General features: G+C 35.5%; 2 protein-coding genes across 2 annotated transcripts; one reads left to right on the forward strand and one right to left on the reverse strand.

Annotated features, from left to right (window-relative positions):
- Positions 1 to 644: 644 nt before the first annotated feature.
- Positions 645 to 2,719, forward strand: LOC132301142 (uncharacterized). The gene is made up of 4 exons (XM_059798421.1): positions 645 to 710; positions 1,512 to 1,814; positions 1,951 to 2,601; positions 2,690 to 2,719. Exons 1-4 carry the CDS (start codon positions 645 to 647, stop codon positions 2,717 to 2,719), a joined length of 1,050 nt encoding a protein of 349 aa, XP_059654404.1.
- A 7,624-nt stretch (positions 2,720 to 10,343) lies between these two features.
- LOC132299630 (topless-related protein 3-like) lies at positions 10,344 to 22,860 on the reverse strand. Its single transcript, XM_059796373.1, has 25 exons — positions 22,558 to 22,860; positions 21,949 to 22,128; positions 21,733 to 21,846; positions 20,578 to 20,736; positions 19,844 to 20,018; positions 19,614 to 19,743; positions 18,985 to 19,100; positions 18,715 to 18,850; positions 18,484 to 18,593; positions 18,075 to 18,147; positions 17,930 to 18,003; positions 17,755 to 17,850; positions 17,576 to 17,668; positions 15,199 to 15,326; positions 14,768 to 15,002; positions 14,509 to 14,676; positions 14,335 to 14,421; positions 13,803 to 13,955; positions 13,608 to 13,718; positions 13,315 to 13,494; positions 13,103 to 13,231; positions 12,920 to 13,015; positions 11,735 to 11,917; positions 11,477 to 11,652; positions 10,344 to 10,694 (listed from the first exon to the last, which is right to left on the reverse strand). The coding sequence occupies exons 1-25, from the start codon at positions 22,635 to 22,637 to the stop codon at positions 10,478 to 10,480; spliced, it is 3,399 nt and encodes a 1,132-aa protein (XP_059652356.1). The 5' UTR covers positions 22,638 to 22,860; the 3' UTR covers positions 10,344 to 10,477.
- Between the last annotated feature and the right edge of the window lie 4,855 nt (positions 22,861 to 27,715).

The raw sequence follows: 27,715 nt of genomic DNA on the forward strand, positions 1-27,715 counted from the left end.
GCTCACAAGGAATGATGGAGATAGGATAACTGCAGTGTGCAAGGCTGAATGTGGTTGGAGGATACATGCAAGCAAACCTGAAAATGAAGATTGCTTGATTATTAAGACATATGTGCCAGATCATACTAACTATTTATGGTTTCATACAAATGGACAAGCCTCATCATCCTACTTAGCAAACAAACTGTGAACAAGTGAGGTTGAACCCTAAGAATCCTTTGGGTACACTTAAGAGCACCATTACAGCTGATATGGACATTGATGTGTCCAAACACAAAGTCTATAGGGCAAAAAGAAAGGCATTAGAAATGATTGAGGGGAATGATGCTGAGCAGTATGGTAAAATGAGGGATTATTGTATTTTAATATTAAGAACTAACCCTGGCAGCATAGTTGAACTGCAAACTGAGACCACTGGTTTTGAAAATGTTAGAAGGTTTCAAAGAGTCTTTATTTCTTACTCTGCAATGATAGCTGGTTTTAAGGTAGGTTGTAAGCTACTAATTGGTGTAGATGGATGCTTCCTAAAGGGACCATATGGTAGTCATCTACTTATTGCAGTGTCCATTGATGGTAATGGTCAAATGTTTCCAGTTGCATTTGCAGTAGTGGAGTCAGAGACTAGAGATTCCTGGGAATGATTCATGGGAGAATTGATGGAAGCTGTAAGGCCATACCATGATATAACCTTCATATCAGACAGACAAAAGGTATAATTTATCTAACACATTTGTATCCACACACACTTGCAGTCACACACACACATACACACTTGCAGACACAAACTTGTACTCACACACACTTGTAATCACACATTTATATCCACATACACTTGCAGTCATGCACATACACACACACACACACACACTTGCAGTCACACACAATTGCACACACTCTCTCTCACACACACACACACTTGCAGTCACACACTTGTATTTATTGACATTTTGCAGCCACACACACACCTGCAGTCACACACACATTTATATCCACATACACTTGCACTCACACACTTGTATCCACACACACTTACAGTCACACACTTGTATCCACACACACTTACAGTCACACACTTGTATCCACACACATTTGCAGTCACACACATTTGCTCTCACACACACAAACTTGCACTCACACACTTGTATCCACACACACTTACAGTCACACACTTGTATCCACACACACTTGCACTCACACACATACACACACACACTTGTACTCACACACATTTTGCAACCACACACACACACATTGTCATACACACTTGCAGGCACACACACACACTTGCATATTGTCACACTTACAGCCACACACACACACACACACACACTTGCAGTCACACACAATTGCACTCACACACACTTGCAGCCACACACTTGTATCCACACACACTTGCAGTCACACATTTGCACTCACACAGTTGCACTCACACACACTTACAGTCGCGCACACACACACACACTTGCAGTCACACACTTGCATTTATTGACATTTTGATGTCTCATTTATAGGGTTTAGTAGAAACCTTTGATTCACTTATGGAAAGGTCAGATCACAGGTTTTGTGTGAGACATCTTTATGAGAATTTTAAGCTGAGGTTCAAAGGCCAGCAACTAAAGATAGAATTGTGGGAAGCTGCAATGGCATACACTGAAGCACAATTTCAACAACATATGAGAAAAATCAGAGACTTGAATGTTGAAGCTTATGATTGGTTAACAAAGGTGCCAGCTAAATCGTGGGCAAGGTCATCCTTCACTGAAACTTCAAAAAATGATGTGCTCATTAATAACATTTGTGAAAGTTGGAATGCTGTAATTCTTGAAGCAAGGGATAAACAAATAATCTACATGCTTGAATGGATTAGAATACATCTAATGCTAAGGTTCCATTGTAAGAGGGAGTGGATGCATACACAATTTGGCTTCTTATGTCCCATATATACAAAAGGCATTGAACAAAGTCAAACAGCAAACGACCATGTGTAAAGTTCATTATGCTGGTGAGAATAAGTATGGGGTGCAATGTTATGGCATCAGTGAGGCAGTTGACATTGATAAAAGAAGTTGCAGCTGTAAAGTTTGGAACTTGACTGGTATCCCATGTAGGCATGCTGTGGCATGTATTTTCATTAAGAGAGACTCTCCTGAGGTATGTGTTTACCCATTTTATCAGAGGGAAACCTATATGAAGTGTTATAGTGGCATGATCCTTCCTATTCCAATGGAAAGGTTAATGAAAACTAACACCATTGACCCATTACTTCCACCACATTATAGGAAACCCATTTGTACGCCAAAAAAGGCTAGAAAGAAGAAGAATGATGATCCCAAAGGTTCAACCAAGCTTAGCAGGAGGTCAATGGTTGGTCTAAAATGTACCAGGTGCAAAGAGAATGGGCACAACTCAAGGACTTGCAAATTACCTGAGCCTTTGGTAATTGACAGACCTCCACCAAGAAGGGGAGGTAGACCACCAACTGTTGGAAGAGGGGGAGCAAGAGGACCTACTGGGATGCCACTAAGAGGAAGAGGAAGAAAGGCTGGAAGAAGGAGAGAGAGAAGAGTTGAAGTTCCTGCTCCAACACCTTCAAACCAAGAGGTATGTCCAATTTTATGTTATGTACACACACTTGCTATGGTTTCTTTATGTTGGAACTTATTTGTTTCGCAACCAATTTTATTTTCAGGTTCAAAATATACCATATTCTCAGCTGTAACAAACTCAATCATCAACTTCTTATAGATATATTTTAATTTTCAAGTTCAAAGCATACCCTACTTTTTCAAGTTCAAAACATACCATATTCAGATTTAATGTTATGATTTGTTTGTTGTTATTAAAAAATTTCTTGGTTGATTAACAACTCAATGATGGATAGTAAGTATGCATGTTAGTAGTTAATATTGCCACGGAGTTGATGATGGTTTTGTCACTCTACTGTTGCTGATTTGAAGAGTCTGATTTTTTGGTGATTGTTAAAGGTAATGAGTGAAGACTCCATATGTTGGCTTTTTTGGTGTTGTCACTCTGTGGTTATGTGAAAGATTAGCTCAAAACAGTCTTCTTATGTACCTTTTGTGAATGTATGGTTGTTTTATCAGTGTAACTGTTCTAAACTTTTTTGAATGTGTATGGTTGCTTTATCAGTGTAACTGTTCTAAACTTTTCTGAATGTATGGCTGTTTTATTAATATGAAGTGTTTTCTTTTCTTTTTTTTTTTGCAATTGAATGTATGATAGGCTATGTTTGAGAGAGAGGAAAATTCTGTATGTTATGTCAATAAGAGAAGCTCCACTTATTTACCCTTATTGACTGGTTTAATCTAATGATATAACCTTATGGCACACACAATCAATAAGAGGGTATATCATGATATGCGTGGTTTAACCATTGTAATAGGCAGTGTTATTATGGAGTTTCAATAAGATAAGCTCTTATTGACTGTTATTATGAAGTTCCAATTGCAATGAATGAAAACTTAAATGGATATCAGCTGAGTCTTCTCTTATTGACTATTATTATGGAGTTTCTAAATTCTGTTATGAATTTAGAAATTTTTTGATCCATAACAGTTTACATACGAGCATGTGTATAATATTATGAGGTTTTTCCCTTATCGTGTTGGAGCAAATTTGGTTTTGCTAAGAAATTTTCAGTGAGGGAAAATTGATTTTATGGGTGGGGGTAAAAATGGAGAGATGAGCATGTAGTGTTAAGTCTGTTTTATCACACACACTGTACTGTCATTCAGTCTTCATCAAACAACCAAGTGCACTGCACTCTCATTCATCAAACCACCAAAAATACCTTCTTGAATTTTTTGTCATTGCACAACACATACAACCAGAAAAGAGATACAATTGCATTACACTGTCATTCAACAAACAACCAAAAACAGCTCCTTGCATTTTTTGTCATTGCATTGCACAACATATACAACCAAAAAATAGACACAATTGCATTGCACTGTCATTAAACAAAATAGACACCATTTTCATTCAACATACTTAAAGTATACAAGAGGTTTAAAAGATACATAAAGATACAACATTACTAAATCCCAACCAACCAAAAAATTCCACTCCTAAAATTGATCTTCAACATACAACACTATCAAGTCCCACCCAAAAAACTCACTTCATAAAAAGGCAACCAAATAAGATCATAACTGACAACCCAAAGAAGAACATGCTTCCAATAAACATTAACTTAGCAATTGCAATGAACGAAGCAAGAGGCACAACATGACCTACTCGAACTTCATCTTCATCTTCAATGGCTTCACCGAAACCTGTTGGAGAAGTCCATCATTGGAAAAAATTACATTCCTTATTCTTGCAATTGAAATAGAGCTTGCCAGGATTGTCGGTTGACTCAGATATGAACACAGCTGCCCTTTTGTCACAACAACATTTCCTATTCCTGAAAGAACCCCTTTGCACCTATCACGACCCTTAACCGTAATCCAGGTTGTGAATATAAAATAGAACAAAGAAATACTCGTATTCAAAAATGTTTGACCGAGCCTTGGAACAATGTCAAATTTTTTTTTTTTAATAAAACTTTAATGTCCATAGCTGATAATAGAAAAATCCATTGATTCAAAATCATTTTAAATAAAGTTTCCTATTCTCACATTATCTAAAAATATGAAAGTGGGTTTCATACGTAAAATCTCATAATCCTTTAATTACAATATTTAAACACGATCTATTTGGAAAAATATTTACAAATATACATACTGGTCTCAAAATATACATTTTCCATTTAGACAAAGATAAATAACCAAATAGAACCCAACATCCATCCATGGCTATGGAGGAATCTGAATCTCTCTACGACCTCTTGTCCATAACCTGAAAAAAATGTATATATAATAGGAATGAGCAACCAAAGCTCAACAGGAAATGCCTAACCACCACTCCTTAATACCCCCATGAATCCAAACAAAGAATAGGAATCAGAAAGGGAGTCATGCTAATCAGGGGGAAAATAATCATCACATAATCATGCTATCACACAAAAACAGTCAACACAGAATAATATAAAGTGCCATATAAGCAGACTCAAAATCATTCCCCTTAATACAATCTTCTATACAAAGTATCACCTTTTTAATTAGCATAACCATTAGTCTAAAGGTAAACCCCTGTACCGTGAAAAGACTATCTTTCTATTAATACCTAAGGAACCCTTTAGCATTAATGATTTACTGCACCTAGACAAAAGGATAACTACCCATGTCTAATCATAAATACAAACTGAGAATATCCATCTCTATTACTCCATAATTACCACATTCATGTCGGGAGAGAAATAACCACAATATCACATTTATAAACCAAGTCATGAATGGATATGCCATGCAATGGGTGCAATGTCATGCGATGTGGCTCCCCATTTTTCCAAAACCAACCGTCACTTTTCAAACTGTTAATGTAACCCCCTTCGGTAACCCCTCAGCGCCGAGAGAAGGATTGGCAACTGTCCTTGACCCTTGGTACCCCCGCGACGTCATTTGGGCCCAGATAGCTCAGTCACGCTAGGGCGATCTCCCTAGTTCCCTCTAGATTACATTAACTCTATGGACCGTTGGTACCCCCGCGGCGTCCGGGTTTTCATAAAAACTATTTTATCAAAATTTCTTCTCCCAAACATCCCTTTCACTTTCATTTCAAAACACTTTCCCCTTTTCTTTCATGCCCAATGCTATGGATGAATGCACATGCTTCACAATATTATAATACCACATCATTACTCACATTAAAATCCAATTCTATAAACATACTTTGGCAACAAATATATCATGGCAGCAAGCTTCATAATGACATACTATCACAGCCTTCAAGAAGTCAACTCAAGCATGTTGTCTTCTAATCTATACAACATAGAAGTTATTAGACATCGAAAACATATAGAAATTCTATGAACACACTTTGGCAGCAAATTTATCATGACAGCATGTTTCAAGGACAATGTATCATTCAGTTCTTTGAACATTATTACAATACCAAACTTATATCAAAACAACCCATAATTGAAGTGAACTAAATATATAATTTCCAACTTGTCAAACAATAACAATACAACCATTGTGATTACTAGAATTTCAGTTTTTAGGCGCATAAACATCAACAACATTTTAAGAGCTCAAATTCCATATTTGAAACACATAACGCATCATTTCTGTCTAAGCTACAAAATTTCAGATTTTAATTACACAACCTGCTTGTAAAGAAAGCCTAATTCAAGTCATATAATGGTTCAATTTACAAGATTTAATTCACAAGGAAACAAAGGGTGTGAGGGTTAAAACAATCCCTACTAGTTGTTAACAATTCATACGCAGCTTGTTATCTCCATCTTTGAAAATTCATAATAATTTCAATTATATGTCAAATTGAGTGATTCTAAAGCCTAATGAAAGCTTAAACAATGTACTTTGAAAGTGTCAATTTAGTTTAACAAAATCCCTTCCCAATTGGAACAGTTTTGACCCAAAATTTTGAAATAAATTCTGCCCAGAAAATTAATTTCCAGCCTGTTGCTTCCAATTTTGAAAAATCATAAAAAATTCAATTCTCATCCAAATTGAGTGAATCCAAAGCCCATTGAAAGTTTAAAGACTATATTTTCAAGCTAAAATCTCACTTCACCAAAATCCCTTACCATTTAAATCAAGTTTGATGAGAAAAACTTGGACAAAATCTGCCTCCAACCCAGAATTTCCAGCAAGAACACTATAACTTCAAAAATTCGTAATAAATTCATTTCTCAACTAATTTAAATGAATCCAAATCTGAATGAAAGCTAATTAACTATATTATCATAATATCAAATCATCTCTAAAAGATAAATTACGAATTTACATGAATTTGAGCAAAACAGTAGCATGTAATTAAGTTTCAGCAGCACAGAATTTCAGTTTTATTTGTATACACTTTGCAACTCAAAATTTGAAAGAAATTAACTCACTAAAGACAAAGGAATTGAGGGTTAGACAATCCTACCTCTTAGCAGCTTGATAACCTAGCTACCAATAATTTAAAGCAATCCAAAGTAAGCTACCAATTTTGCAAAAAGATGAAAAACACCTCTTGAAATTCAACCAACCCTTCCCTTTTCAAATCAAATTTTAAAATCCCAACAGTGAAGAAATTATTGCAACTTTGCTACCAAAATGAAGCCCAAGACATCAACTACACTTTTCATTCACAAACCCTTCTCAAAATCCCAACACAAAAGCTTCAAACTGTCATGTAAAAAAGACTACTATGAAAGAGAACAAAAGGGACGGAAAATGGCATTCTGTAGATTGTGTTTTGTGTCTATCCCATTCAATTGTAATGCTATATGTCATCACACACACACACAATATGTGGCCATGTGAACCCCCATGTGTCAAGCTCACAATTAGTCAAATGCAAGACCAAGCAAAAATGACCAAAAAGTCCTTCCATTATTTCCAAATGCCAATTATGCCATGTGCCTACTAAAAGTCTACTTTGCCCTATATAAAATGATCAAATACCATATATACCATTTGTAAAACAAAAAGTTCATAATGCCCTTTATGAAATAAACAAATGACATTTAACTAAATTAAACACATTTGCAACTTAAATCATAATTTCCGGCAATAAAATAAAAATGCATGAATATCAAAATGACCAGAAAAATGATAAAAGTGCAAGTGCTCACAGCACCACACCCTGAAAACTACGACTTATAGATGATTCAAAACTCATTTTCTGTAAATTATACCATATAAATGAAAATTAATAGAGAAAATAATACCATATATATATACCATACATAGAGACAGAAAATGAGATGGATACGCTTAGAGCACGATGATGAACAAAGTGAAATAAATTTGATCGCTCTTTCCAAAATACAGACCTACAGATGGGTAACAACCCTTACCAAGATGCACAGCTGATTGGCACGAAAGTACGATGATTGTATCTTGTTTCTGACCACCAAACTCAAATGCACAGCTAATTGAAAACGAAGACAAACCCTAGAAGGTTGCAAAGTCATCGATTTGGGGAATTTTTTATAAAGGTTTGTTTGGGTCGGTTCAATTATAAGGAATGGCTGTCAACGGTTGGAAATTAGGGACATTATTGTCCTTTCATACTTCTTTGGGCAATATGGTCATTTAAAATTAACAAACCAATTTTAACGGTCATATATCACCGGAAATTGGACGGATGGGGTCATCTGCAATATTTTTGCATAGTCTAGGGGGTTTCTTGAATTTTTGGAAGTCCAAGGGATTAGTTGTAGGTTTCCCAATAGTCCAAAGGGGTTTATTGCATTTTACCCTATTATTTATTTAAGAGAATTAACTGTCTATATTCATTAAAAATATAGAGAATCAAGTCTAATAAACAATAATATTTGGCAATTACCTCATATAGTTGTAATTAACGGTCTGTATTCATTAAAAATAATTTTTTTGCATAATTTTCTTCTCTTCTTATTTTTTTGTATTTCAAGTTAGAAGGGCACCGGTGCAATATATATATAATCACGGATTTGTTAAGGGCTTAGTGGGAGGGGAAAGGGAGTCGAACCCACTGAAATTTTTTTACTTACAAAATTACCAATAAATTTTAGAAGTGTTCCTACTTAATTTTTTGATAAGACCTTACTATATATTCAAGTCCGTCATCTCTCATATAATTTCCGGAGTTGTCATTGCGTGCGTGTATATATATGCACCTTAAAAGTTGATAATTTAAGCATTATTTTATGGGCAAATAATCTTGCTTTATCACTTCTCAACCTCGCAAGAGAGATCCAGTTTTTGTGGGATCAATTTATTGGCACATATTGCCATTTGTTCATCCATGGACCTTCACTATATGTTGTGTATGTATTAATAATGTTTTACAAGTTGTGTATATGTATACGTGTGTGTGTTTTCGTACATGTATCCTTGTGTAATTACACACACACACACTTTTGTTGTAACTTGTAACCTCTAATGATCATTTTGTGTACTGTCAGGAGTGGGTTCATCTCCAAGCAAAGTTATTCTTCCGGATATTTCCATACGAGGATGAACCTACTAGCACAATGGACTCCCTCCGAGTCGTCACGACATTCTATGTTCATTTTTTATTTTTATTTTTTACAGGCAAGAAGGGTTAGAAGATAAATTAGTAGGTGCAAAGAGTCAAAGGGCTATCAAGGCATTTGCTATGACATTCTATGCGCATTTTTGTTTTAACTAATTATATACATGTATATATATATATATATATATATATATATATATATTCAAAATTCATTACATCCATCGCAGTAATATTGTTATTTGTTGTAATATTGTAATAATACATGGAGATTAACTGATGTGAGGTTGGGTTTAATGACAGTTAAAGTCAAGTCCAGAAGATCATGACTTGATTTCAAGTTCTTGGTTTGATCCTGTCAAACATTTTCATGACCATCAGATTCTTTGGAACCAACATCAAATAGTGTGTGAATTCTCTCTCTCTCTACCCAGGGCAAGAGACTCCCGTCGGTTTAGGAAGAGTCATTTACACAACCTTACCTCCACCGCATAAAGATACGGAGGATTTACACAACCTTTTACACAACCTTAACTCCACCATATAGAGATACGGAGAATGTTTGTTGTTTCGAATTCGTGACCTGAAGTCACAATGGAACAACCAGGTTGAGCCAAAGATACTCAGGCCTATTTGTTAGGCCATGAGTAAACAAGTAGGCCTAAGAATCATTTTCATATATATATATATATATATATACCTCATTCATATTTGCTGATATAGTGCCATTGAATGTTTTGGTGTTTTCTACAGGTTTTATGTGGACAAAATTCCATAAGGGTGTTTAAAAACAACATAAAGATTGGAGGAAATTACTTTTCAAACCCTATGCTGGGGATTATATGCACAGCAGAGGAAGAAAATAAACTGGACTGATGCACCCTTCAAAGCATGCTATAGAGGATTTGAGATTCAAGGCTGCAAATTAATCCAACCCTCAAGCCTCACCAGGCTTCGAAGAGAAATTAATATTCCGACTCCATAAAATCAAGAACATTTTTTTTTCCCTCGGCAAGAAAAACACACACACACACACCCACTTGCCCTTGCACAGACTTGAACCCTCGACACCACTAGGCTACAGCCTCGGAACATAAAAGACATTATAGATTTAAGGTTATTTTTCCTATGGATTAAGGCATACAACCATTTGATTTTCAACAAGCACAAGAAACACTATTGGTTTCTTTTCTTTCATATTTTCATTTTTCCTCCACAACTATCCTTTCTACAAATTGAATTAGAGAACAGGGTACCGAACAGAACAATGTTAATTAGCTATATATATCACAAGCATTAAACTAGATCTCTGTAAACAAGGGAGTATAAAAACCTAAAATCTACAATGACAAATTACATGAGTTCAGACACTAAATTACAACTATTTTTATCGTTGAACCTGATCAGGTGTGTGGTTGCTTGTGGTGGATGAAGACGCCGTCCTACCATTTAGCATCCCATTGTCAACAGGTGGAGTTGCTCCCCATTTTCCCTCGGATTCTTGAGGTTCTATCACTTTAACAGTCCCATCTGTCAACCCAATAGCAAATTGGTTCGACTCTTGTGGATGTGCTGCAACGACAACCGGGTACACAGCTTGGCTTCTGCAGTAAAGTAGAAGACAAGTTCCGTTGTAATAACCAAAACAATTATGCTTAAAGTTTACTACAGCGAGACACAGTTTCCAAGTTCTATGCAGTACAAGCTTAGTAAAATATATACTCAACTCAACAAAACATTTTTCCAATCATACTAGAAGCCTTTTCCGAACATACTATACATATCACTGCTAGCTACTAACTTTTTAAACCCTATATAACATTTGCTATACTAGTAATACTATTTTAGACAGGATTCAGATGGTAGGGAAATGTATCATATTGTGTAGTTTAAGTTATATCATTATACATGGCAGAACGGTGAAACAGAATTCATGTATGGACACCAAACAGTTAAAACAAGGCCCCGTTGAGTTGAGCTGAGCTGAGCTTTATTTTAATTTTCAAACCCAATTCTTCGAAGTACTTCTACTGTCGTACAAGGAAACTAAAATTAGAAGAACAAAAACCAAAACAAGGTAAAGGAAAAATCCAGTAAATACGTGAAAGATTTGACATTAGAATAATAGTTGGGCCTGAGGAATGGCTATTGACTAGATGGAGTAATGATAAGAGAGAACCAAAATGCAGCAACAAATTGTTAATTCCATAAGTTCAATAGATAAACAATGTAAAGAAAAAAAGACGTTCAGCAGACAATCAAATTTGTAAGAATCCATTACGTTAATATTTAGCGAGCATCAATAACAACTCCATTAGTTCCACAGCACTACGAAGCTAAACTGCCACTTAAATTTCAGGGAACAAGCTTTGATGCTCTTACTTACCCATTTAATACAGACTGAGACAAGTATGCAGGTGGGGCAATGCGGCATCTCAGTCTCAGACTATCTGCATCGAAGACCCCAATATTACCATCACAAAAGGAAGTAAAAACCAGTTGACTGTTGCAGGAATAAGCCGCATATGAAATGGGAGCAGAGAGAACATCTTGTGGGACCCACTGCAATGGAAGAATGCCAAGGAAAAGAAGTTAATGTTGTTAAAGGCAATCATAAACCCAGAAATGTAGATATGATTTCTACCTGCCGTATACGATCCATCTTGGTGGCATCATATATTGCTAACTGCGTTTCATGGGATACCAGCAAGCGGATTTGATCGAAGTGGAAATGTACTCGAGTATCACCACTAGGCGCCTTACCAGCAGGCAGTTGTAATGGAACTGATTTCCTTTTCTCCCATGTATCAATGTTCCAAGCACAAAGCTGAAAGATACAAATGCATTATGAGTAATAACAAAACAAAAATTATTTCACATTCCGGTGCACCAATGAAATATTCTCAATATTGTTCTCAATCAAGAAAAATATTTGCCTAAGCAAGAATATGAATTTAACAGTATGGCAGCAACGAATAGTCAAAAGGATTGCATCAGTAGCTGATGCTTGAAGTATTGGGAAATAGAACTATTTAGTGTAAATTACACTGACCTCCCAGAGATTTGGTAAAATTACATGGACTCTCCTAAAAATAACATTGACCTACCATGTCTGTGACATCCCTCTGACGGTGTTAACAATTGGTGTGGTATCACTAAAATACTCTCAGATAATTTTATTATTTTTTTTAATAGAGATATCTTGTAAAATGAGGATACTATTGAAAATTCAACATTTTTTATGGCATGACGTAATCATTTTCCATCTTTAACTGTTAATGGAGTAAGATATCTGTAACCAGGTATTGTTTTCAATAGAGGTCAGGGACTTCTAAAAATAACAGGTACAGTGGATAGTGGCTCGCCACAGATCTCATCTCAAATTAATTTCGTTGAGTTTCAGGCAAGGCCCATCCAACTTTAACATGTCACAAGTCCAAGCCTGCTTGATGCCTGACCCTAATACCAGGGAGAAGAGCATATGAGGATGTGAAATAGGAACAGAGATTGAATAATCCACAGAAAATAATAATAAAAGACCAAACACAACGCATGTTTCGTATATTTAGATTTTAATTCAGCAAAATTCTATATCCATGTGCCAAGTTGTGTTTAAATTTTTGTCCCTAAGCAGGGACTGGATTTAATACAAAGCGAAAAATTCAGAGGAAAGGCTTTTTGTTGAGTTATATCAAATAAATAAATAAATATATAATAAAATAAAAATAAAACAAAAACAGCCTTTACAATTTTCTTAGCTAAAAAATAATCAGGCGATGAATGTTCTCCAATTTAGCCAAAGAAAAAAAAAAGTTTAAAGTCAGCTTACCTGAGCATCAGCACCGGATGAAACTAAAATATTAAGATTAGTAGAAAAAGCTAAACCAGTTATGCACTTCTGGTGGCCTTTCAATTTTGATTTCACCTAGAAAAGGCAAATACAATCACATCAATTCTGGTCAAGTAAGCTGTACAAACATCCAACACTCGAAATATCATAAAAATAAAGTACCTCATCCACCCTAACGTTGTATATGTGGATAGTTGAATCCTCCATTCCAATGGCTATGATGTTATTATCTTGAGGATGAAATGCTAGGAAGGTTGAAGCAGGTGGAGGTGGCATGAATGTTGTCATTACCTGCATATAAGAGCAATCTCATGCCCGGACATGTATATCACCAATCTTGACAAAGTGGGCAACCTATGCATGGGCAGACATACCTTGAATGTCATCATGTTGAACAATGAAACTTTTCCACCACAGGCCGACATTACGTAAGAGTCATTCTTTGAGAGCGCGATGCATGGCACTGCTTCCTCGAGTTTGACACCTGAGACATCATTAGTCATAACAAGACCACTGTTTGGTTGCCAATGCTGTGGAACAACATTGGCAGTGGCCTTTAAACACACACTGACTTCAGAAATCTCCTCCACAACTATCCACAAATAATAAAATCTGAAACAAACGACAAACAGACATATTAAAGCAATTAGACCCAACAATTAATTACCTTTCCACTTGGATTTTGATCATTGCGGACCCACTTCCACAACTTCTGAGTACCATTTGACCCAAGCGCCAAAATTCCAACACCAGAATTTGTATAAAGAAGTCGGGTGACCTAAATATATACGTGTCAGTCAAAGCATCATATGACAGAAAAATTATGCCATAATGAATGAGGAGTAGAAATTGCTGAACACACCTTGTTGACAGAGTCTGTGCTTTCTGGCATGGTAACCAGCCGGCACTGAGCAGGATCAATGATTTCAGCCAACTGCCATGGTTTTGTTTTATCAATTGCATCATCCAAAGTTCTTGGCTTTTCCATGCTTCTAGCAACAGGATCAACTCCATTCTTGGAAAAGAAAACCAAAATAATAATAAAATAAAAAAATTCAGCAGAAGACTTCACCAAGCTGCAGTAGTAGATGAGAATTATTTGCCAAATGAAGAAAGAGTGACACCATAAATAGAAACAATGGTGGCCTTAGAGGCACCAATTCTGGTCCATTTTCTAAGTTCCATTTGCATCAGTGTAAACTCAACAGTTTACGAAAACACTGTAGGATGGGAAAGAAAAGAAGGTTATCCAATCCTTTCTCACAAGCTTGTGGCAGAGACCTAGAAGGTCTTAGATAGTATCTGTCTCTAACATGGTACTAGGGCAGACCAATCCATTTAAAAAAAAAACACGCGTTTAACAGAGAAAAGATATCAGTGACATTACGACATACAAGAATAGCAGAAGGCCGGACGGGGGAGCTTCTTTCCATTTTACAATTGACTTGACTGACATTTGCAACAGCAGAAGAACCAGAAACCTGATCCATGAGCACAAAGGTTTCTGTAAATCCCATAAAGTATATATTCTTAAGGAATAAACTCAAGACGGAAAAAAATAACTGTACCTTGATTGCAGCAAGTTCAACAGGTGTTCTTGATGCTTCAAAAGATGAGGCTTCAACTGCCCTTAATGATCTAAGACCAGCGGCTGTTGCAAGTATCTTGATTCCGTTGTCTGCTGTTGAAACAGCTAGAAGATTTCCTTCCTTGTTGAACCTCAAACGAGGAAGACCCTGAGGCAATAAATGAAATGATTAAGTGCATGATTCAAACATTGTGGATATCCCTCAGAAGAACTACTAAATTAACATATGTGATACTAACCGGGAGTCCACCTTCTGCGTCCGTGTTTGTGAGAATGTTAATATTGTCCACATCCCAAAACTTTATCTGCTTATCTTCACCCACAGCCAAAAAGTGATTTTGAGTTGTGTCAAACTGCACCACACCAGTTGATTTCTTTCTAAACCCAGAATATGTCCTCTTAATAGCTCCCTCACTTTCATTCCATTCAACCAAAAAAGATTCCCCATCTTTACTAGTTCCACATGAGAACAATCTGAAAGAAAGGATCATAAAGTGAAGAACAATCTGAATTTTTGATAAAACCAATTGTAAACCGCACATCATTTGAAAAGCCAAAATTCTTCAAGAATTTAAAAGGTATGCAGAAACATGGATCCAAAAAACATTCAAGGAATCAAATGGCATCATCCTAAATATCTTGTCTGGTATTTGAATTTTGCTCATCTTACCTACTTCCATCAGCACTGTAAAGCATAGTAGTACACCAGCGACCAGGAGCATCATAGTCAACTCTAGATCCCATATTGTCGTACAGCCAGGCCTTAATTTTTCCATCAATAGCAGTAGAGAATATAAACTGCAAATGTACGAGTGTAAACCATGATGTCTTTTTCAATCGGGAAAACCATTATGTTACCAAGCATGGTCTCAATAGGAAATAGAACTTCATAAAACAATGTACATCTTACAGACGCAAATGTACAAGCATTGCATCCTTCTAATCTCTAAAATTTAGGATTTTAACACAGAAAAATGTCAAAAGAGTGCACAAAATAAGTGTAAGTTTTTAAAAAGAAAATTAAGAGGAAGGGTAATACTGAAAAAACATAATTATTGGGAATTGTAAGAATAAGGGCTATTATTCTGGAGAATTGTACCACATTGTGTATGGTGGTGCATTTCGAAGGAGAGAAATAGCAGAATGTTCGAAGGTCGCCCACAGCAATGGTCAAACTTTACATTCTTCGTTCTCTTTTCAATTATGTGAAGGGGAGCTTTTGTTCTTCTTCTGATGATTTAATTACTTTCTTGGATTCTTTGGGGCCTTAGTCCCGGTTCCTCTTTTGTAATTGAGAAGCGTTCCCCTTTTGAACACCTTTTTTAATGTTATTTTTACTTATCAAAAAAAAAAAGGGCTATTATTGAGGCAGTTTTGTAATTATAAAGAAGTACGGACAAAGATTACAATTGGAATTCTGCAAAAATAGAAAGATGAAGGACGGGACTCTTTCGTTTCGTTTTGCTAACTGGTTCATGGAAGGTACAAAACTCTTGACATATTTACTTTCAGAAGAGATGAATCACAATAAAAGGACCTCCAATTTTCTTTATCTCTTGTTTTCCTAAGTTCAACAAATCCTTTTTACTATTTTTTCTGCAATCTCTATAATATCTAATTCCAAACTGAGGTTCCTATATTGCATTGCTCTTATTGTATGTAAGGCAGCCATGTTCCTCAATTTTAAGGGTTGTGTTGCATCATGATGGTGACACGACAATGTGTCATGGTAACAGTCCTAGCAACGGTGGCGACAATAAAGAGCAGCGACACATGTAGTTGTCATGGTATACTCAATTAGGTTTTCTTGTAGTTGGCCTAAAATAAAATTTTATTTAAGTATCTCTTTATCCATAGTTTTAAGTACGATGGTTATGGTAGTGCTTGTGTTCTAGGTGGTATTATAAGCTATTGTTGTAATTTGTGAAAAGCATATTGAAAAATATATAACAAGTCCACTTAATAAGAAGTATATGTTAGGTATTTAAAAAGTAGGCTCAAAACAATAGCAAATTGATATTTTGTTTAATACTTCCTTGAATTTTTAATATTCAGTATTCAATGTCACTTGAAATTTTACCTCATTTAAGGGCCACCAGTTTTTTAAGTGCCATCCAGATTGCGCTATCAAATGCACTTAATTGGATAGTCAGTTAAGAATTAAGTGCCGAATTGGGTTATCAAACAACAAAAATTTTAAAAGTAGTCTTAAATCTTAATCAGCTCATATTACTGTCAGATGTCTTTTATTTCTTCACTAAGAAAAAACTGTATTAAATGAAGTAAGGGTATTTTGAAGAGAAAACTAGAGTAGCTTCAAGTCTTTCCTGCTTTAGGCATTCAATGATTACACTTTTAAGAATAGGTCTACAGTATCTCAGTACACGAAGACATATTTAGCAGTTTTAAGTCTTGGTTAAGGTTCCAAGATAGTTAGATCTCAAATTTAATAACATGACAAAATGAATATTTAAATAAATGCAAGGCAGATGCAACAGAAAAAAAAATTAAGAAATACAATCTTTACATAAAATTTAGATAAACAATGAACAGTTACAGGTAAATTAATACAGCTTCTAGAATATTCTTCTGATTGGCAAAAAAAGGAGGGGGGCAAGGAGAGCTGTTAAGCAATTCCAACTACAAGCACTCAAAAGGCGCCAGCAACCATAGACCCAGAGCACATGATGGTCATCAGATTGATAAGCTATCATAATTTTTTCATTAGATAGGACAAGAAGGAAAATTAATAAATCTAACACATGCACTTTCTAAAAGGTTTTAAGGTGCTTTAGATAATGGTTAATTAAAAGGACGAGTACTAGTTAGTGGTTAATTAAAAAAATCTATATATTGTCACCGATGAAAATAAATTACACACTGAAAACTTTTTCAGACTATTATTGCCACTAAATTAGATACATTTATATATATAATTTAACAAACATTCTTCCAAATCAATCAAGTAGCAATGTACGCATGAATAGGTTATCAACTACAGAACTTTTTTTAATAAATAACCCGGAAAAAAAAACCTTCTGACACACCTGAATACTCTCTTTCTGATGAGGGCATATTGAAAATACGGGTGCTTCATGCCCTTCAAAATTAAACAGCTTTCTTCCAGTTAAATCCCACACCTGTTTCCACTCTTTCATTTAGAGAAAACAAAAAAGAATATAATTTAAAGAAATAAAAATCATAGAGGTTAAAGTTCATCTCTTGCCTTTATTAGCTTATCATCTCCGCAGGTTACTACACATAGCTTGTTGTTTGGATGAGCAAAAGCTAAGTCATTCACTCCACCAGCATGGGCATCAATCTGCAGGCAGAAAGGATGCAAGTTAAGTAGTGAGTTATAAGTTTTACCTTCTTGAACATGCAGGAATATCCCAACTCACCTCTAAATGGTGGCGTAAATCGTTTGATCCAGAATAAGCATACAAATGGATTAAATGCTTAGTAAACGCAGCCCCTGCAACATGGAAAACAATAAGAAAAACTCACGCGCACTTTCTGAAGATGGTCTTGTTGAACTGCACATACCCATAAAATTTCCATCAGGACTCCATGTAACACGGGTTACTGATACTGGTGCATCTTTGTTGACAAAGGAAGCCTGTTCAAGTTCCACATTGTGAGAATCCATCAAGAGTAGTTGCTTCAACTTTTTAAAGCATCACAATGGGAATATCCAATGCAACCCAAACATAGTCACAGCAATATTGTATCCTAAAGGCTTATTTTACAAAAAAAATCACTATGATATCAACAATTCCAAATAGGATATCAAATGATGAATACTAGGGCACAGCTAAGTAGTAATAATTTTAGAATTATAAGCATCACTACAAATGCACAACGACAACAGAAGCAGCAAAGGAATGGGAGGAAATAAAAGTTTTTGCCGATAACAAAAGGAAATGCAAGGACAACTGAAATATGATATAAAAACCTGAAATGCTAATGAACACTGTGTCATATCCCATATCTTGAATTGCTTTGAAACCAACTTCTCTCGCGTCCCAACTTCCCAAAGTGTTATTTCACCATTGCTAGAACCGACTGTTTGAAAGACCATCAAAGTTAAGATAACAGGAAGTAGAGTAGTAGCACAATATATCTGCTAGGAGCTCAGCTACAAAATCATCCATATAGACGAATCACCAATCATAGACTATCATACCAAGAAGCAAGGTGTGTTGCGAAGGATGAAAATCCATGCTTGTGACAGTGGATCCTTGATGCATGGTAAAAGCTACTGTTCTTGGCAAGTCATCCAGGGACCAAGAAACTTGTTGACGAGTAGTTGGATATGTAACCTGAATTAAAGGAGAAAAAGTTGACCGGTAAGTAATAATAATGTTAGTGAGGAACAAGTGGCACATTGCAAAATGAAAATGGCATGATGAAGTATCAAGGACAGCATAAAGAAACAGTAAGTCCTGAAGATCACCTCCTCAACAGATTGTGCAGGCCGTAAGCGTTTCATTAATTGTTCATGATCAGTACTTTGATAATCAAGCATACCCAGAGTTGCTGGAGGAGTTATTGGACGCTTCAAGAGTTGAACTGTTCAAAGGAAAAAGTGAATAAAATAACACTCTCTCTGAGAAACAGAGGAATAAAGGAGTTGAATTGACAAACAATTAAAATTTTATATAAAGATAAATCATACATTCAAATGAGTATTATAGTCAGTTGTTGCAGGAGAGTCGAATAAAAACCAACAAACTCCATTATAGAGTAATATTTCATATAGCTCAGGCATTACAAATTTAAAGCTTCTCAAGCATTCCTTTAAGGAAATACTAGAACTTTTGTCCATAATTAGAAACAATGACAACAATATCAATATTTTGGATATACCCCATTTCCAAAAACAAGAAATTGGAAACACCCTTTCATTTATCTTTATATATGGATAACATTCAAAGGCCATTATATATATTTATCTTCCAAAAGCTGCATAAAATCAGAAAAGCTATTATAAGCATGACTGTGCAACAATAGCCTCTTTTTGAACTATGCACTTCAAGAATATCAAATTAATAGAATACCAACTCATCCTGAAAATAAAGTAACCTTGATTTGGTGGAACAGGTAAGGAGGATGCAGTAACAACAGCTGCTTGAACAGATGAAGACACAGCAGCATTTGCCATCCAACCTGCTAGAGCACTAGCATTAGCAGCTGCGGCAGTGGGTGGGAAAGGCTACACACACAAAATGAGACAAAACAGTAATCAGTAATGCTTTAAAAGAGTATGTACTTTATCTGGGAAATTTGAAACTCCTAAGACAAAAATATCATACACCATGAGCGCCAAGTGATGTATAAGCAGTAGGCTTCCCAACTGCAGCAGCTGGAAGATTGACAGGAGAAGGTGCAAGAGCCCCATTAGGAGGTGTACATGTGTGGTCTGTGAATAAGGTTTTAATGTCCGGGTTTGGCCTTGGATTCTTGCACAGCTGGTGCTGCCAGTTCAAGCTGGATAAGCCAAAAAAATCAGATATCAGTCATTCACATCAAACATACACGGTGAAGAGTAAAAGTATATCTACTGTAATACATGCGATAATGGAAAGAAAATCACCATCACCAGATTTCTAGAATCAAGAAAATTAAGGGTCACGAGTTGATTAATTTTCTGCGTTGGATATTACTAATGAGTGCGTTGGAATATCAAAAAATCAATTGCTACAGTAATGCAGTTGATCTCCTTAAAGGGCACAGACGCACACAAATGGTAAGAACAATATCAAACCCTCACTTAGGAAAATAATTCAATAGTATAATGAAAAAGATGAAACATTTAAAAAATAGAAATAGAAAAAAATAAGCTGGAATAAGATGGACCTAATATAGCTGGTTTATTGCCACAGGGAACAAGAATTTCTGCTTAACTAACCAGGAAAATGAAGGCATAAAAGGAAAAATAAAATAACAACACCGTTGGGTTTCCTTAATATAACAGCATGCAGATTAAAGCTGACTCAAAAAACCAAGAAATAAAAAATTTCTTATACACTATTACAAGCCAACTTACCTTTGATTGATTAAAGTCCGTAATCTTGATGACTTTAGAGTAGGAAAAACAAGCTTCTCACGAAAAAGGGGATTTGCTTCTATTAGTTTTTTAAGCTCTATCAACATTATGCTACGAGCTGTTTTGGTGTCACCATACTTGGATAACTGCTCATTTTCCCTGACACAACAATGAAAAAAAGTCAACTTGAAATTTTCATATTTCACAAACAAAAGGCTAAATTTAGAACATGTAATTCTAGCAAATATTTTTACTTAAATCTACTAAGAGTTAAAGTTGCAAAAAATTATCAGGACTTTTGTTCCATGTCAGCCAAAAAAAAGTAAGTCTCTGCTTGGTTCTTGAGAATAAGGGTCCATTCCTTGGTGTAATGGTAAAAGATCAAGTTTCCAAGCATGAGAAGGCATGTTCGAGTTCAGAAGTACCCACTTTGTACAAGTTAACGACAAAAATTAGCCCCTTTCTAATTCTTGAAAATAATTAGAAAACTAAAATGAGAAAACTTCAAATTGCTTCCTTTTATAACAATTTACTTCATATCCTCAGGTAAACCAAATGGAGCGTAAAGAAGCTAAGTATTGAATCTCATACAGGATATTGGCCGACCCCATTTATACGAGCTAAGGCAAGGATGATGATGACGACGAAAAAGCCAAATATTTTATCAGGCTCAAAGTTGACTAGGTTTTTGGTTTCCTGATGAAGAGAATTAGAAGGTTCAAAATATCACTTTCTTTTCTTTTCTAACCAATTCCCTGCACTAACAGAGTAAGAGTAACTAACTTATCTTTTTTTTTCTTTGCTAGTTGGTACTCACTCACCCCCCCCCCCCCCCCCCCCCCCACCCCCCGCGGCACTCAAAAGGAGTCGAACCTTAGACCTGATGCTTCACAACGCACCATGGTAAAGTGACTTACCCACCTGAGCCAACTCCTTGGGTTGACTTCTCATTTTCCTAATTTGCTAATGCATTGTCGTTTTACCTTTATACGTCATGACAAAGTGGGCATTAAGAGTTGAGTGATTTCTTTGTACAAAGCTTCATTAAAAGCCGAGAACAATTTCAAATCATTCACCAGCATCTTCTCATTTTCCTAATTTGCTAATCCATCGTCATTATACATTTATACCTCGTGACAAAAGTGAACATACTACCTGAAATTGCCAAGAGTTAAGAGCTGAGTGATTTCTTTGTACAAATCTTCATTAAAGGTAGAGAACACTTTCAAGTCAGTCACTAGTATCTCAACCGCCTTCGCCTTGTCTTGCCTAATCATATCAATTAAACAACCAAACATGACAAAAATTAAATTCTTCTTAAATAAACACAAGTAGATTAAAAATCATAAACATAAATAGATTATAATATACCGATCAAGAGCTTCGAGATACTTCTGTTTCCTGATTTCAAAGAATATCTTCATGGAGTATCTGTTATCGTCAACTTTAGTAAATCCAGACAGGTACTTCTCCACCTCTTCCCATTCACCAGCTTGTACTTTCTCCTCAAAGTATTTCATGTTGAAGAAAAACCCTGATTCTTGTTCAAGCCTACAAAACAATCAACATATTTAAAAAAAAAAAAAAAAAAAAAAAAAAAAAAATCTAATCTAATCAATCCATAAACTCACTCAAATTAAATTAATTAACCCAAAAAATTAAAAACTTCCACTAACCTAAGCCTTATACAACTATTTAGCTACCCCAATTAATAGATAAATAAATAAATAAAAACTTCCACTAAACTAAGAAGTATACAACTATTTTAGCTAGATTAAACTCAGTTCATTTCTACAAAACCAAAAGATATCAAGTATCAGATTCCTAATTTACTTTACCTTCCTTTTTCTTTCTTTTCTTTTTTTTTTTCTACAGAAACAAACAGAAATTGAAGACTGTTTCTTTTAAAAAAAAAAAATTACAAAAAGTAAATTATTTTTGTGTTTTGTGTATGCTAAATATATATAGAGAGAGACTTACTTGTGAACAGATTCCTTAAATTTCTCCTCTTCGAGAAATTGGAGTATGAGGAACACCAATTCTCTGCTGAGAGAGGACATTTTCACCAATCAGAGCACGAAATCCACAAAAACGACACTCAAAACAGAGGACTTTGAATCATAAACAAACAGATCTTGAGAAAACAAGGTTAGGGACGAGAGAGAACAGAGAATTTCTAGGGTTTTCTACTCAGAAAAAGCTTGAAAAAGAGAGGCTGCTGAGAAGAGAGAGAGAGAAGATTTATAGAGAGAGAGGACTTGGTCTGGTCTCGCAATCTTCGATGCATTTGGCAGGAGTCTATCTATCTCTTTCCACTGTACTTATCATTGATAAGCAGATACACTTATCAAAGTGAGTTAAATGAAGGGTGATAAGCTCTGGTGGTTATTGCGTTTCGGAATCGAAACCCCAAATTCAAATCGAGTGGATATTCGGTGGTGACGTCCGGTCTAGTCGTGCGTGTTCACATTAAAAAGTGTTGTCGCTTTCGTCCGCGTTTTATCTGTTTCGGCTAAGTTCTCGCGACATTTTGCTTTCCCATCACTTTTCTCTCTTTTTTGGGGCTTTAATTTGTGCTTACGATAACGCTGTAGTGGGTTTAGAATGGATACGCGCGCGGTGTGTACTCGCATCAGGAGATAAGGTGGGGGCAGCATCTTTCTTTGTCTCACTTGTGACAAGGATCAACCCATAATAAATGTCGGTCGGAAAACAAAATATATACAAATATATATATATATATATATATATATATATATATAATTTTAATGCAAGAATTGGAGGGCGAGTCTTGGCGAGCACATGTTCAAAATCAGCCAACAGTCTCTCTGATCTTACATTAGCAAGAGTTTTGTATAAATAAAAAAAAATAAAAATCTAATATACTAGAAAATAAAACTTGGAATAAAAAAAAGATAATTCATGTGGCCAATTCTATTTGTATAGGACAAAAATTAAGAATTATGGGATCGTAATTACTAAGAGAATAGTGTTGAAACAATGTGTTCTTAGATTATGTGGGTGCCAACAAGGCAGCCACGCGCTATGTGGACAAGGAACAAACAGCATGGCAAATAATTCCTTAAGCTTTAAAAAAAATAAATAAAAAAAAAAAATCCTAAGACTTTTTGAGATCAACAAAACTTCGAGGAAGTAATCATCGAGTCCAAAAAACTCCAAGACCTTTTCAAGTCAACATAATCTCCAGGAGTAACTCTCGAAACCCGAAACCTTGTGACACTCTCAGGTCAAAGAAACCTCGAAGAGCAACTCTCTAACTCTCGAAAATCCTGAGAAACTTTCAAGTTAAACAAACTTCAAAGAAGGATCCTCGAGTCGTGAGGACCTTGAGATATATATCCCTGGGTTCCAAAAATCCTAAGGTCAACAAAACCTTGAAAGTTAACCCTCGAGTTAATAAAAATATTGAGGCCCTTTTAGGTCAGTACTTCAAGAGGCCCCTTGAGTCAACCAAACCATGTGAATAGATTCACAAATATCTAAAGGTACGGTCAAAAGACCCTCTTGGGTCACTCGAACCCTGAACATTTACCCTCAAAAGACGAACTCACAAAAACAGGAATGATGATGACAAAGGAACACAGGTAAGATCCCCGTGCAGTACTTATGGAATGACAAATAAGAAGTTAGAACATGCCTCGAATATAAGGCCCAACCGAGAGAATAGTGAAACACGTGCTATAACGTTAACCTTTACAATCATAACATCTAAGCCATTAATGCTCAACTGTCCCCATTATCAAGAAATCGAAAAAAATTTAATGCGCCACTGCCATTCTAAAGAAGATCAGAAGAAGAGATTTGACTCCTGGGTAAAGGAAATGTACCTAGTTTATTCATGACCAGGCATCATAGGTATTGGGAAAAGCCTGATGGAGATTTAAAAACATGGGTATTAACTAGGAAATCTGAGACTATAAATACAAGTACGGTGCAACATTAAACGCCATGACTCAAGCATGCAACCAAAATATCACCATAACTACAGCCACTTTTACATGGGTATTAACTAGGAAATATAAGACTATAAATACAAGCACGGTAGAACATTAGATGCCCTGACTTAAGCAACCAAAATATCACCATAACTACAGCCGATTTTACTTTTCCTCATTGGTACAAACATTCCTACCTTTACCATTAATCTATTTAGTTTTCCTTTGTAAAATCTCATTCGATCAAATCTAAGTACAAGTTGATTGTAAAATCTCATTTGTAGATTGAACTAATTACAAACTTACCTCGACACTCTTGCAGGAAACAACCTAAGTTAAAATCTAATTTTCATTACTTCATTTGTTAGAGTACAAGCTTACTACTCCATACAAGCTTACCTCAACGCTCTTGCAGTAAACAAGCCATTACTTTCTTTGATAAAAAAGAAAAGGGTAAAGTACAGAGACACCTCATGAGATTTGTTAAAAAGACACTTAAATGAAAGTTTGTTTATTTTGGGACAACCACAGCCCCTTGTGAAATTTGCCATCCAAACAGGGCCTTAAAAATCTGTAAAGTCCATTTTACCCTTCACTATTTTATTAATTTTAATTATAAAATATCAAAATACTTAAATGACAAAATTACCCTTAGCCCCAATCAATCCTACACAACCAGATGTGGCGCCACCACCACACCAAAATCACCATCATACTCTCTCCAGAATTTTCTCACTCCATAATTTTCTCTCTCTTCATCCTCCTCCTCCATCACAACCCTCAGATCATCATCAGAGCTTTGACTAAACCCATTGCCCACCTCTGTTTTCACCCCCATCAAACGAATTAAAAAAATTCTACCCAAAATCAAACTGTGGTGATGGCATCAGTGGGTCCTCACTGCCATAAAAATGCTCACAAACCTCTCCTCCTTCATCCTCATTATCATCCCCTTCTCTCTCTAAATTTTCTCTCTCTAGATTTGAGGAGTGAAAAGAAACCATATTAACAGGTTACTGGGTTTTCGTTAAAACTGGGAAATTTTGGATAAAATTGAACATAACCCATCGCTGATTCACTGCCAAACTTGGATTTGGGGAATTATCTTTGATTCACTGCCAAACTTGGATTTGGGGAATTGGGTTATGCTAAAAATGGGAAAATTTTGAATTACATTGAAGAAAAAGTTGGTTTTTGATGAACCCAACAAAGGCAGGCCGCGGATCTAGAGTTGGCGCCAGTCGTTGTAGAGGCGGAGGACGACGATGACGCCGACGGTGGAGGAAAGGCAGTTCGCCGCCGTCGTCGCCGCCTTGTGTGTGTATATATATATGTATCTATACAATATATATGTGTGTGTGTGGGTGTGTATATATATGTGTGTGTGTGTGTGTGACAGTATGTGTGACAGTGTGTGTGTGTATATATGTGTGTGTGTTTTGGTGTTAGGGCGGAGAAAGAGAGAGAACAGAGAGAGGGGGAGAGAAATGGTTTTTGGTACGAGGGTAGAAAGGTCATTTCAATATTCAAATTGGTCTATATAAAAATTAAAAGGTAAAAATATCAATTTATTATCATTATGATGCCTTTGGTATCTGTATCAAATTTAAGGGGGTGTCATTGTCCCAAACAAACTTTCATGTAAATGTTCTTCTTTGTTTTTTTTTTGTAAAACTCAGGAGTGTTGTTATACTTTGCCCAAAAAACAAGAAGATAATAAGGTATATATGTATATACACACACATATATACAACACATGTCTTAATACATCCTTTTTAAATCTTAATTATATTCTGTACTTGATAAAATCGCATTAACTCAAATGACCAAATAAACTCGTGTGCGTGGACTTCAATCGCGTACTTTTGTATCCTTTTATAAAAGTGGGTGCAGTGTGAAGCGTCCTCGTCATGTTGCGTCACATTACTTTCTTAATTAGATGGAGTAACAATCATCTATGCCACAGACAGACCACCGTAATTGACTGCTCTGCTCATTGAGATCCTCCCACGTGGCTGAAATTTTTTGCCCAAAGTACAAAGCATTATAGTTCTAAACAAACAACACTTTCATTGGTTAGACCACCTACTTAAAGTGGTCTCGCATACAGCAGAACTCACCTCACAATGGATCACTTGCCAGTTCCATTACGTCTTTTTTTTACCATCTCGCGAGTCCATATCCTCTCGAGAGCGAAGCAAAACAAATTACAAGTGGGGTCCACATATGTGCCAGGTAGATGCCACGTGCCTAGTTGGATTTTTAATGCATTTTATATATATAGAAACCTCACTCGCCCGCGGGCTGTGAGTGTCGGGTGAATTATAAGGTACATTTTTTTTTTTTCTTTTTTTGAGTAAGTAAAGTAAACGAAAAGTAACGTATGGTGCGCACGTTGTGCGGTAAATAAAACAAAAGATGGACAGCGATACTTCGTCAAAGCGCGTTGTCACCGTCGCCAAACGCGTCCTGGGAAAAACAAATTCCAACTCTCATTTATACCAACGTTGTAAAAACAGTCCACTTAACCACATTTTTCAACGATTAGAAGGTTAAAATTATCAAAATACTTTCACTTATTAATTTATAAAAAATTTATAAAATATTATAAATATACAATACCCATAATACTTTTTGGAAATCATCTTACAACTAATCAGTAGTTCAAGGAGTTTTTTGTAATTTTGCCTAATAAATAATAATAATAATAATATAATTTTGAAAGAGAATTTAAAAATCAAAATAAGTCCAAAAGGTGCAAAATTGTTAAGAGAAAAAATAAGTAAAAATAAGATAAAACTACTTTTTGATTAAAGAAAACTTCTATTTATTTGGTAATTAATAAAATACACTAAGTATAAGTAATTCATCAAAAAATATATATAAATAATATAATGAAATAAGGGGTCTCTTCTCCATTGGAGGCCTTAGATGACTCACAACTGCCTTAATTGCTTTATGGTGGTCAATATAAAAACATTTGTATTTATTTAATTGGTTATTAATAAAATAAACTAAGTATAATTAATTCATTAAAAAAATATATAAATAATATGATGAGATTAGGAAACTTTTCTCATTAGAGGCCTCAGTCGACTGCCTTAATTGCTTTATGATGATAGTCAATAGAAAAACAATTGTATTTATTTGATAATTAATAAAATAAATCATTCCCATTGAGG

The sequence above is a fragment of the Cornus florida genome, unplaced genomic scaffold (assembly GCF_030987335.1).
Source record: "Cornus florida cultivar Cherokee Brave unplaced genomic scaffold, ASM3098733v1 CherokeeBrave_3.0.0_Hap2_Chr03, whole genome shotgun sequence".
NCBI classification, from domain to species: domain Eukaryota; kingdom Viridiplantae; phylum Streptophyta; class Magnoliopsida; order Cornales; family Cornaceae; genus Cornus; species Cornus florida.